General features: G+C 40.7%; 1 protein-coding gene across 3 annotated transcripts in view; it reads left to right on the top strand.

The window, feature by feature from the left end:
- Positions 1–1,318: 1,318 nt before the first annotated feature.
- Positions 1,319–12,463, top strand: part of KIF13B (kinesin family member 13B) — a 149,173-nt gene continuing 138,028 nt past the window's right edge. For all 3 annotated transcript variants that reach the window (XM_087717469.1, XM_087717471.1, XM_087717468.1), the window contains exon 1: positions 1,319–1,424. In XM_087717469.1, coding sequence (XP_087573595.1) covers positions 1,370–1,424 — 55 coding nt within the window. In that variant the 5' untranslated portion in view covers positions 1,319–1,369. The remainder of the gene's footprint in view (positions 1,425–12,463) is intronic.

The following is a 12,463-nucleotide window of genomic DNA, read 5'->3' as shown; positions in this document are numbered from 1 at the left end:
GTAGATGGGGGCTGTGTTCCAAATAATGGGATAATTGAATGGATGGGGCCAGAGTAAAAATTAACTATTGCATTTAAATGTAATTAATTAAATTTAATTAATTTAATTTGATGTAAGTAACGTACATAATTGAATTAATTCCGATGGACAATAGTACATTCCACATTCCAAAAGGGTCTTAGAATCTAGCTCAGTGTTTCTCAACCTTGGCAACTAGAAGATGTCCGGACTTCAACTCCCAGAATTCCCCAGCCAGCAATGGCTGGGGAATTCTGGGAGTTGAAGTCCAGACATCTTCAAGTTGCCAAGGTTGAGAAACACTGATCTAGCTGGATCACAAGCTGAACATAATCCTAAAGGGTGATGCAACTACAAATAAAACAAATGCATTGCTAGATGCATATGTCAATATTACATCATCGTTCTTCTCTATGCCGTACTGGTGAGACCACATCAAGAATATTTCAGGCACTACATTTTAGGAATTTATTGACAGGTTAAAATGTGTTCAGAGGACCGGAACCAAGATGATAAAAGGTCTGAAAGGAAGCACTTAGGAGGAACAGTTGAAGTCACTGGGTATATTTAGCATGGTGAAAAGGAGACAGATGCTGTTTTCAAGTATCAGCGTTCCGTCTCCTATGGGAAAAGGGGCAGAATGGTTCTGAGTTGTTCAAGAAGACAGGATAAGAAACAGTGGGTTTAAATTACACGGAAGTGAATTTCAGTTGGATATCAGGAAAAAAAAATTCTTAACAGTAATAGCAATTCAACAATGGAGCACACTTCCTCAGGTGGTGATGGACTGTCCTTTAGTGGTGATATTTCAACAGAATTTGGATGGCCAGCTCTTTACAAAGTTGCAGCAAATAGGATTAGATTATCTCCAAAATCCCTTTCAATCTTTACATTCTGTGATTCTATTCTTATCATAGGAATTGATTGTTCCTAATTACATTTCATCCTCCCTCTGATTTAATTTGAGACCTTTCTAAAATCAAACTGGGTCTGATACAAGCAGTCACTGATGTGTGTGTGTGTGTGTGTGTGTGTGTGTGTGTGTGTGTATGATGTACATCCAAATCACGCAAGTCCAAACGCTCCCCTACTCCTCCCGTCTCTACTCCTCGAGCTACAATTCCCAACATCAGAAAAGGCTTAAAAGACTGTACAGAGAAGACCACATTTCCCAAGAGGCAACAAGAAGAGAGAGAAAAAAAATGCTCGCGTGTGGCGCAGAGACTGCTGGATGTTGTAGTCCTCGTGGGAGGGTTTTCCCCGTAACCATGCTCCTCCTCCTCCTCCTCCTCCGCTCTCCTCCCCGAAGACGGAAGCCTGCGGAAAAGTGAAGAAGAGCGGAGTTGGCGAGATGGGGGGCTCCAAAGTGAAGGTGGCGGTGCGGATCCGACCCATGAATAAGAGAGGTGAGTTGCGGGGCGATGAGCGGACCGGGCGCCTTCCAGTAAGTGTGAATGGAAGAAGAGAGGAGACTTCCCCACAAGCAGCGCCCAAAGAAAAGACTCACCCCCATTCCACGCAAATAACATTTGTGGAGGAATCAAACGTCGCGACCGAGGGACCGAGAACGATCCTTCCTTAAGGGGTTGGTGGCTGGGCAGGTCTTTCTCCCCTCGTGTTGGCAAAGTGATGCCCCTCCCGCAGAGGATTAAAAACGGAGGGAACGAAGGACGCTTCGGAATGCTTGCTGGAGAGAGACCACCACCCCCTCTTCCCAGGACCAAAAGGAGAAGGAAGGACGAATATCAGCTCCCCTCCCCTTTCCAGTTGAGTGGGTGAAAAGCATCTAAAAAGCAGACCCCCCCCCCAAAAAAAACCACTGCCCTAGTGCTGAAGCGTATATTTAAGGAGTTAACAATGCCCTCCCCCTCTTCAATATAGGAGGGGAAGGGTGGCTTTCCCCAGAACTGAAAGCCTGCAGACGTGGGTTGAAAGCTTCAGTCACATTCTGTTTTGAGAAATTCTGGGGAATCCTCTGTTAGAAGGAAGTCCGGGAGAGAAGGGCCACTTCCCCCCTTCACTGTATGGAAAAATATTTCTGCCACTGTATGTAAAAATATTTTGCCCTGAAGCAGGAGGCAGAGACAAAAACGGGGGAGAGTCAGAAGGAGCAGCAGCTGGAAACTGTGTGGCCCGCCTTCTTGCTGAGGTGAGGGAATCCCTTGCCAAGGTGAAAGTGTGCCCAGGAATCTTAAACACAGAAGAAAGGAAGGAGCGCTGCCAGCCTGTGTTAGGAATTAGAGGGAAGTTCCCTGCTTGATAGGCATTGCTGCCCAAATAGCAGAGAAACTTAGGAGGACCAGAATGAAACTGGCCAGTGTCCTGTGTCCATCCCAGCTTCCCCTGGGACAGGAGCCTGAACAGAATAATCTGTGCTCATAAGAGTAGGAAGTCCTTCCTTCACCTGTGAAGCAACTGAAGTTTTGGGACCCAGACTTTAAGAAGGAGTTAATAAGCAAACACTCTCTGTATGTGTGTGCAGATTAAAGTGAAATCTCTTCCTTCAAGGTCCGAAAAACCCCAAGTAGATCTTGAGCAATTTGGAGGCCAGATGAGAATGAGAGATTGACTGCCTTTATACAATATGTGTCACCTGGTTGTTAACTTTTCTGGCTTTGCACAAAGACATGAACCACTACACATTAACCAGATGGCCACCAGACGAAACAAAAACCTAAGGTTAAAAATAACTAAGCTTCGCAAGTTATGAAAATGGACTGCCAAGTTGTTCACTGACCTGGTCTAAGTTAGTTGTGTCAATGTCATCTCATCCTTTTTCCCTTTCTTGTAAATTTGCCTTTTCCATTTTAGGATGATTTTTATATGCTTTTCCACCTTTGGTATATCTTTTTCACAGTCTCTTGTTTTCACCTGCTCACAATTCTTTCTACATTGTAGTCAGATATACAGCAGTTGTGCAGCTACAATACTTGCTTTTAATTCAGGCTGGCAATATGAATCATAATATTGCCCTGCATGAGTGATGGCAGGGAAGCACCTAGTGAGGTGCTATAACTGCATTTTTTTGCTGTACGTTTCTTCACAGGTGTCAACTACCTGGGTGAGTTCATACAAGCATGGAGATTAAGACAGGTTGTCTCCTAATATTTCAATTGAGGCATGTCCTATCATGGAAGATAGACATGAACAGTTCTTTTTTTTTAGTAATGTTTGAAGGGAAGGAGGAAATTTTCTGGTGTTCTTAAACTTGTTAAATTGGTTAGATAAGCAACTAAATGGCATTTTCATGACATGGCCTTTAAAAAAAATAGGTCATTTTATAGCTTTTTAAATATATAATACCCCCTTTCCCCCTACCCCTTGTATGAAACCCCTCCCCCATATAGTATCATATTTCAACTTTTCTCCTCCCCTCCGATGTGAAATTATATTTCAAAAAGCTAGTTGCTAAGCTTTGCATTTTACAGCATGATCAAATGCCAAGTAGTCTAAACTTTCTTGTCTGTTAAGTTGGAGAGGCAGAGACTACACTGGGAAACCTGTCCTGTGCTATGAATTTTCATCCCTATCAAGCTGCTTAGGTCATCTTCTGCATCAAGCAGAAAATGATGCTATCACAAGGCAATGAATATAGAATTATATTCATATGAATTAACTACTCCAAAGTGAAATGAAAACTAATTTCTCCAATCCATTCACTACTTTAGGCTAAAATGAGGTTGGATTAGGGTTCATTGTGAGAACCCAACAGTTATACTAATGGGTTGTGCGAAGGCAGTACAATATTGTATGTTATGCCCAAGCAAATAATATGGTTTGCTTCATTGGCATAACATGCTAAATGAATGTAGTCATTATGTTTTATTCATCTGAGTTTAGAATTTACAGTGTTTTATGGATGTTTCTTCATAATGTTTCACTAATTCCCCCTCCCTGCAACAAGAGGAATAATTCTGATGGAAACAACACTTTTTAAATGTCTTCCCAATGCCATTTTTGTTACTATGAGGTTGTAATTATGTGATTATAGCAAAATAGTAAGGTCTGGAATCTTTTTCAAGTCTAAAGAAACGCATATCTAGTTCTTATCAATAGAGAATATTTACCAATACTCTGCCTTTTTACATTTGTGCTTGAGGGCAACTGTCCTGAATAGTTTGCATTTTACATGAGCTTACAGAATTATCACTCAAGTAATTATTAGATGAAGCCCTAAACAAAACGGATTTATCATTCTCTCTGGTCCCCACCCCCAAGGCCATAATATCATTCAGCTGCTGCTTTTCCCTGTATGTGGCTTTTGTTCAGAAAAAGTAAAAAAAAAGGTCACTTATTAATTGCTTGATGTGTAGTTGAGATCCATTAGACCAGAACCATATCATTCACAATTCATTTTTGGTTTGGAGATGGAGAATATTGTCGTTCTGGTTTGATCTAAGAATATACTCTCCATCCAACCAGATGCTCAACTCTCCTCTTTGTTCCCAAGCGTAAAATTGCTAGTGTTGAATTGATGCTTGGCTAAAAATCTGCCAGCTAACATCTTGGGAAGTGAAAAGAAGGGAGGGGGGTGGGGGTCAGGGAATTTTTAGTGGCAGGAAGAGGCTGACTTACTCCTCCTCTTCTCCATTACTCTGGACAATGTCTGTTTCAGCTACACTTGCATATTTCCTTATTAAATTGGTACTCTAAAATTTCTATCAGTGACTCTTCTACACACTGATCTCCCGGACAGAAACTTCTCCAATCTTTCTAAGATGAATTGTTGACATTTTTGCAGATATAATAAAGGCATAATATTGCGGAAAATCGTGGACTCTTTTTATATTTAAACTTGTGAAAGTAAAAGGATAAATGGATAAGCATTTATTATGTAGCTATTTTTTAAAAGCTAAACTGTTCAAACACCTCATAACTATGCATGGTATCAAAACAGACATATTTTACATTTGAAACATACGTGTGTGTGTGTGTGTATGCGTATGCGCGCATGCATAGTATTGAATGGAACTTGAAAATTTGTTTGACAGCTGAATTTTAAAAGGGGAAATTGAAAACCCAGGAGTAGCTGGGTTGAGATCCCAGTAACAATTGTGCTTCTGTGTTGGAGTGTGGCAAATATCAAAGCTCTCTCTCACTTTGGAGTAAAGATGCCTTATGCATGCCATTGTCTGCCCTAACAATAGCCTTATCTAGAGAAAAATTGTTTAAATGACCTTTGTTTTCAATTACAAATGCTTCGGTTTCCTGGAGCCATATGTTGAAATCTCTCCATATTCACCTCACAAACATAGGAAGAATAGCTTAAAAACTTTATTCCTTTAAACTAATGTTAAATCACAGTTCTGCCATTTGAAAAATGGAACAATAGCTTAGTTTATCATAAATGAATCCTTTCCTCTGATGTATTTTTAAGGAAAATAGAAGTGCCCATGTTCAATTATATGGAGTTACACGAATTATGATCACAATTGGGAAACCTTGGATGTTGAGCAAAGCAGTCATTAAGCCCACATGACTACTTTGCTCAATGACCACAAGCATGGCACTCCCAATTGTGGTCCTTAAATGATCTGTGTCATTAAAGGGATGGAGTAAAAAGGCTGGGAGGACATCTCAGCTCCATGTACAGCTGAAATCCCCCCCCCCCCGCAATGCTCTGTCAGGCAGCCCTTTGAGAGCTGAGACTTCTCTGCTGAGAGCTGAGATTTCCTGCCAGAGAACAGCCCTTTGAGTGAAAGAGCAGGGAGGTAGAGAAAGGAAAGGGGAAGGAGGTAGAGGGGGGAGGATTTTCGGCTCCCTGTTTGCTTGGATTTTGACTGCCAAGGTTCAAGCAGGCACAGAGCTTAGGGTTCTTCTTTCCCCGTCTCTGCAGAGAGCTCTGTGCAGGTGAGGAGGGAAGGATTTGGGATTTTGTGCATACTTGGAAATCCAGGCAGTCATGGAGGTCCTTATCTCCTGCTTCTGTGTAGAACTCCACAGGGACAGGGTGTCCTGACCAAGGCTTCCCAAGAGCACGTAGCAAAGTCCTGACAAAACCCCCTTTTATTAATTTACTGTGAATTCTGCTCATTCCATCCAGCAAAGTCTTTCAAGGGAGGATTTACAGTCACAGACCTTATCTGGCTTGGAGAGCTGCCAAGCCAACGTCTGCAAAAACTTGGCAAGGAGTCTCGGAGAGTCACAAGCCAATTAAGCGAACTAATTGTCTCCTGCAAACTCCACTCCCCTTTCGCTCCTCTTTTATTTCCTCTGGGGTGGGCATTCATCGTCCACCTGTGGCCTTACGCCCAAGTCGACCCCTGTTCTTTAGCTCCAGCACAGAGGTGGGTTGCCAATTTTTCTACTTCTGGTTTGGGCGCGCTCACGCACGCCACTTCTGACCATGCGCAGAAACGTCTGGGTGGGTGGGCGGAGCCTCCCGCCACCGCTACTACAGGTTTACTTGAACCGGGAGCAACCCACCCCTGCTCCAGCTGTTCGTCTGCCTCACTGACGTCTGATTGATAATTGGCATATGACTCTGGCCCCCTCTCTGCCTCCAACACAGAGCCCTTATCAGAACCTTACCCAGACTCCAGGACTGCCCCATGTTCCTCCCCAACCTCCTCACTGTCCAAATCTGCTGCCAGCTCTGATGGCCACTGAAGGGCCACAACACAGGGATTGGGATTTGAGCTCTGTGCCTGCTTGAATTTTGACTGCTAAGGTCCAGGAATTAATGGATTTTGGGGTCCTTGACTCCCTGCCTCTGCAGAGATCTCCGTGGAGTTGTGGAGAGAAGGATGCCTGCTCGCATTTCAGTTGTCGAGATTCATGCAGACAAAGATCAGCAGGGTGCTTTTTCAGCCAGCCCCCAGGGAAAAGAGGGACCCTCTTGGCAGGCAGTAGCAACTGCCAGTTTCCCCATTGACATCCTGAGGAGGCAGGCAGAGATGACTGCAAATGGCAATCATGCGATTGTGAGGCGCTTGATAACCAGTTGTAAGTGTGAACAGAAGAACCCAAGAACGGTGCCAAGAACCTCTATCATAATCACATGACTATGTTTGTGTGTGACATTTTATAATAGTTGGAAGTCTTTTATAGACCATAAAGCCCCTTTCCAAGGCTGTCATAATTTCAAACACTAATTAAGCGACTGGTCTGAGGACTATCTATATATCTAAATATGAAAAATTGCATATTCTCAATTTTTATTTATAAAAACAAGCCATTTAAAGCCATAGTTTTTGATCTTGGCTAATTTTCTGATTCTTAAACTAATACATTAAAAAGGTAAAGGTTTCCCTTGCACATATGTGCTACTCATTCCTGACTCTAGGGGACGGTGCTCATCTCCATTTCAAAGCTGAAGAGCCAGCACTGTCCAAAGACGTCTCTGTGGTCATGTGGCCGGCATGACTAAATGCCAAAGGCACACAAAACCCTATTACCTTCCCACCAAAGGTGGTCCCTATTTTTCTACTTGCATTTTTACATGCCTTTGAACTGCTAAGTTGGCAGAAGCTGGGACAAGTAACGGGAGCTCACTTCGTTATGCAGTGCTAGGGATTCAAACTGCTGAACTGCTAACCTTTCTGATCGACAAGTTCAACATCTTAGCTGCTGAGCCACCGCGTCCCTGAAAAGTAATACATTGCCATCTACTAAACTGACAAGCATATTCAAACACCCCTTATAATGCATACTTTAAAAACAAAGTGACCTTTCATTGAAGGCAGTGCATTTATGTCAGGCTACATTCATCAATATACTTTCATCAAAGACCATCAACCAGCTTCCTAATTATAAAAGTTTTGCTGGGAACTAGTTTCCCAAACAGGAATGCAAGTGGTGTTATCAACTAAATAGCCATGCCATATCACATGTATGGGTAGGTTATGCTGAGTTTGAATTTGGCTAAAATTAATGTTTATTTGAGCTGAAATAGCTTTTTTTTTTTACTTCATAGTAATCTTTACAACACAATGTATTAATACCTGCTTGTTGGTAAGTCAATGGAAGCTATAAAGTTTTGGTTGGGGGAAACAGATGGATCCAGATTTGGAAATAACAGCAAATCTGTTAAGATAAATTTAGTAGCTGGAGTAGTAGGGTTGTACAGTGAGCCGGAACACACATCAAATGTGGTTGTTTGGTATCAAAGTGCTGGCTTATGCGTGAGTTGGATTGATTCCTATGGGTGTGGAAGGGCTTTCCCTTTTTCCCATTTTTTTCTTCTGTGTGTGCCCTGTCTGCTATGATTTATCTGATGATGCTCCTGCTTGCCTAATTATCTATGACTCATTTGGATTTTATTTTATACTACTGCAAACACTGAGCTTAAAATAATGTTTCTTAAGTATATTCTTCTTCTGCAAGTTGGTAGGAGCAGGGCTACTTTTTTTATTTCTATCTTACCTAGCACTGGAAATCTGAAGACAAGTATTGTGTGTTTTCTAGCTGCTGTACTCCTACATAATAAATGAACTATTGTAGTCTGAAATTTTAATGAATTGTAACAGGGACATCCTTTGTAAGGTGATTAGAAAAAATGTTGATTGTAAATCCTGTTTTAAGATTTTTATAAATTCTGCTGCTTTCCCCCAACTTTACTTTTTAACTGTAGGTTCAAATAAAATTAGTGTCACAAGCAGTAAATAACTTCACATAGTATTCAGAAGTAGGTCCATTTATTTTTAATAAGAGACCCTCAAGAAGCTATGCATTGTATTGCAGAATTAATCACTGTCTACATAAAACATTTTCTGAATCCCCATCCATCCATCCATCCATCCATCCATCCATCCACCCCTCCCTCCCTCCCTCCCTCCCTCCCTTCCTTCCTTCCTTCCTTCCTTCCTCATCTGCAGAAGAATAAATGCCTTTAGCTAGCATTCTTGGCAACATATTTCATAAAACTGTGGCTTCTCTGAATTTCTTTCTAATTGCTGTTGAGTATTGCAAAATTTACTTTTCTGGTGATGGTGTTTAGGAAAGATATCTCAAGAATAGCATGCGGTCACCGAGGAAATTGAGTAGAGATATGGTTTTCCTTCATACCTTGTTTCTCTAATCGGTAATGTTACTTAGATCTCTCTTGTTTTTCTTCCCATTTGGAATGCCAACTGGTATCTATTGAACCTGTAGGATTCATTTCCAGAATCACTGGAACATTCTATTATAAGGATTTTGAAATTCTTTGGAATGTGATTAAAAAGAGTGTGAGATCTCATTTGTGAAAAGATTGATAATCCTGGGACATTTACTGTTAACTTTGCTGTAATTGACGGCTGCAGAAGAGTGTTTCGTGTATATATCTATTACATTTGGGACTGCAGTTAAGCTTAACTAGTGGTAATTATATTCACCTGATAACGGATCCTGGTATATTCTATAACAAGCATGTGCTTTGTAATTTTATACAGTCTTCAACAAGTGGTTCAGTGTAAAAGTTCCATAATATTAGAAAGTTTAAAACCAACTACTCCAATTACACATTATGTTGTCTTTGTCTTGTTCCCCCCTTTCCCTTGTCTTTTGTAAGCCGCCCGGAGTCCTCAAATAAATAATAATAAAAATAATAATACACAATGTGTCCTTGTTTCTGTAATGAAAACAACCCCTATTACTAGAATTACCTTTGGAAACATCATTCTTCTTCATGCTCAGTTCCTTAAATATATATGAGCACTAATATGATGTGTCTAGTTTGACTTAGTATATAGATTTAGATTTGTTTGTCCTACTTTTATTATTTTTATAACTAACACAAGGCAGTAGACATATATAATACTCTTTCCTTCTATTTTCCCCACAACTATCCTGTGAGTTGAATTGGACTGAGAGACAGTGATTAGCCCAAAGTCACCCAGCTGGCTTTCATGCCTAAGGTGGGACTAAAACTCACAATTTCCTAGATTCTAGCCAAGTGCATATGTGGTTTATAAACCATACTTTATGGCTTAGTGGTGTCAATTCAACTGTTGCTTGTTATGTAAAGCATAATTAAGCAAACTGGCTTAGAACAAACTGTGAATCTATTGATGAAATTGCAAGGGGATGTTTGGATCATCAAGTCCAGTTCTTGTCACTGCAGGTGCTTAAATCAAAACACCCCTGGCTCTGACAGATGATGATCTAGCCTCTAATTTAGTGTTTCTCAACTTTGGCAGTTTGAGGATGTGTGACTTCAACTCCCAGAATTCCCCAGATAATCAATGTAGAGCCAGTACTTCTTCAGATAACTGATTCCTCTGTTAAATTGCTGTTATTGCTAAAGCATTTTGCTAAAACTCAGAGGAATCTTCATTCCTATAATTTAAAACCATCACATTCTACATTCCTGGTTGACACCTATTAGTATGTACTTTTTAAAATCTGACCTTCTTTCAGATACTTGTATGGAATTAAAGTACAGGTGAAACTCGAAAAATTAGAATATGTGCAAAAGTTCATTTATTTCAGTAATGCAACTTAAAAGGTGAAACTAATATATGAGATAGACTCATTACATGCAAAGCAAAATAGTTCAAGCCGTGATTTGTCATAATTGTGATGATTATGGCTTACAGCTCATGAAAACCCCAAATTCACAATCTCAGAAAATTAGAATATTGTGAAAAGGTGCAATATTCTAGGCTCAAAGTGTCCCACTCTAATCAGCTAATTAAGCCATAACTCCTGCAAAGGGTTCCTGAGCCTTTAAATGGTTTCTTAGTCTGCTTCAGTAGGAATCACAATCTTGGGAAAGACTGCTGACCTGACAGTTGTGAAGAAAACCATCATTGACACTCTCCATAAGGAGGGAAAGCCTCAAAAGGTAATTGCAAAAGAAGTTGGATGTTCCCAAAGTTCTGTATCAAAGCACATTAATAGAAAGTTATGTGGAAGGGAAAAGTGTGGAAGAAAAAGGTGCACAAGCAGCAGGGATGACCGCAGCCTGGAGAGGATTGCCAGGAAAAGGCCATTCAAAAGTGTTGGGGACTTTCACAAGGAGTGGACTTAGGCTGGAGTCAGTGCATCAAGAGCCATGACACAGAGACGGATCCTGGACATGGGCTTCAAATGTCGTATTCCTCTTGTCAAGCTGCTCCTGAACAACAAAGAACGTCAGAAGCATCTTACCTGGGCTAAAGAAAAACAGACCTTGTCTGTTGCTCAGTGATCCAAAATCCTCTTCTGATGAGAGCAACTTTTGCATCTCATTTGAAAACCAAGGACCCAGAGTATGGAGGAAGAATGGAGAGGCACACACTGCAAGATGCTTGAAGTCCAGTGTGAAGTTTCCAGTTTGTGTTGATTTGGGGAGCCATGTCATCTGCTGGTATTGGTCCACTGTGCTTCATTAAGTCCAGAGTCAACACAGCCATCTACCAGGAGATTTTGGAGCACTTCATGCTTCCTTCCGCAGATGAGCTGCATGGGGATGCTGACTTCATTTTCCAGCAGGACTTGGCACCTGCCCACACTTCCGAAAGCACCAAAACCTGGTTCAATGACTGTGGGATTACTGTGCTTGATTGGCCAGCAAACTCACCTGACCTGAACCCCATAAAGAATCTATGGGGCATTGCCAAGAGAAAGATGAGAGACATGAGACCGAACATTGCAGAAGAGCTGAAGGCCGCTATTGAAGCATCCTGGTCTTCCATAACATCTCAGCAGTGCCACAGGCTGATAGCTTCCATGCCATGCCGCATTGAGGCAGTAATTGCTGCAAAAGGGGCCCAAACCAAGTACTGAGTACATATGCATGCTTATACTTTTCAGAGGTCCGATATTGTTCTATGTACAATCCATGTTTTATTGATTGCATGTAATATTCTAATTTTCTGAGATTGTGGATTTGGGGTTTTCATGAGCTCTAACCATAATCATCAATTATGACAAATCACGGCTTGAACTATCTTGCTTTGCATGAAATGAGTCTATCTCATATATTAGTTTCACCTTTTAAGTTGCATTACTGAAATAAATGAACTTTTGCACGATATTCTAATTTTTTGCGTTTCACCTGTATATTATGACTTACCATCATAGTCAAGTCTCATTCTCATGGATTCCAATTGCCAATCTTCTGATCTTCTTGTAATTTTTTTTTTATCCTTGCCAGTTTGATGGAGTCCTTTTTAAAGTTTGACCCTCAGGCCTTGGATAGATTGTAAATCATTTTGCATCATGTCTATGATTTGAAGTTGCTTGTATCTTCATAATTATGTTTTAATATTAATACATATCTGCATAAAAGATATAATTGTGGTCATCCTGTTTAGTTCAGGGAACCTAAAATTATAAGAAATCTGCCCACAATTTTCCATGGTGGATATTTTGAAAAGCTATTTTTATTTCTGAAGTGCTTCCCACATGCCCTATTTTATGTTTATTGAAAAGAATTAGCAAGCTGCCTTAAGTTACCTTCTTCTCCTTCCATCTTATGTTCAGTAAGAAAATATTATAATATATTTCTTTAGTGTAAGTAAAACGTTCAGGTACTATTAAT

This window comes from Thamnophis sirtalis, unplaced genomic scaffold (genome assembly GCF_051295495.1).
Source record: "Thamnophis sirtalis isolate CommonGarterSnake01/CBP01778 unplaced genomic scaffold, rThaSir2_p1.2 scaffold_6, whole genome shotgun sequence".
NCBI lineage: Eukaryota > Metazoa > Chordata > Lepidosauria > Squamata > Natricidae > Thamnophis > Thamnophis sirtalis.
Note: the sequence above shows the minus strand (reverse complement) of the source record. Positions and strands in the feature narration are given on the sequence as shown.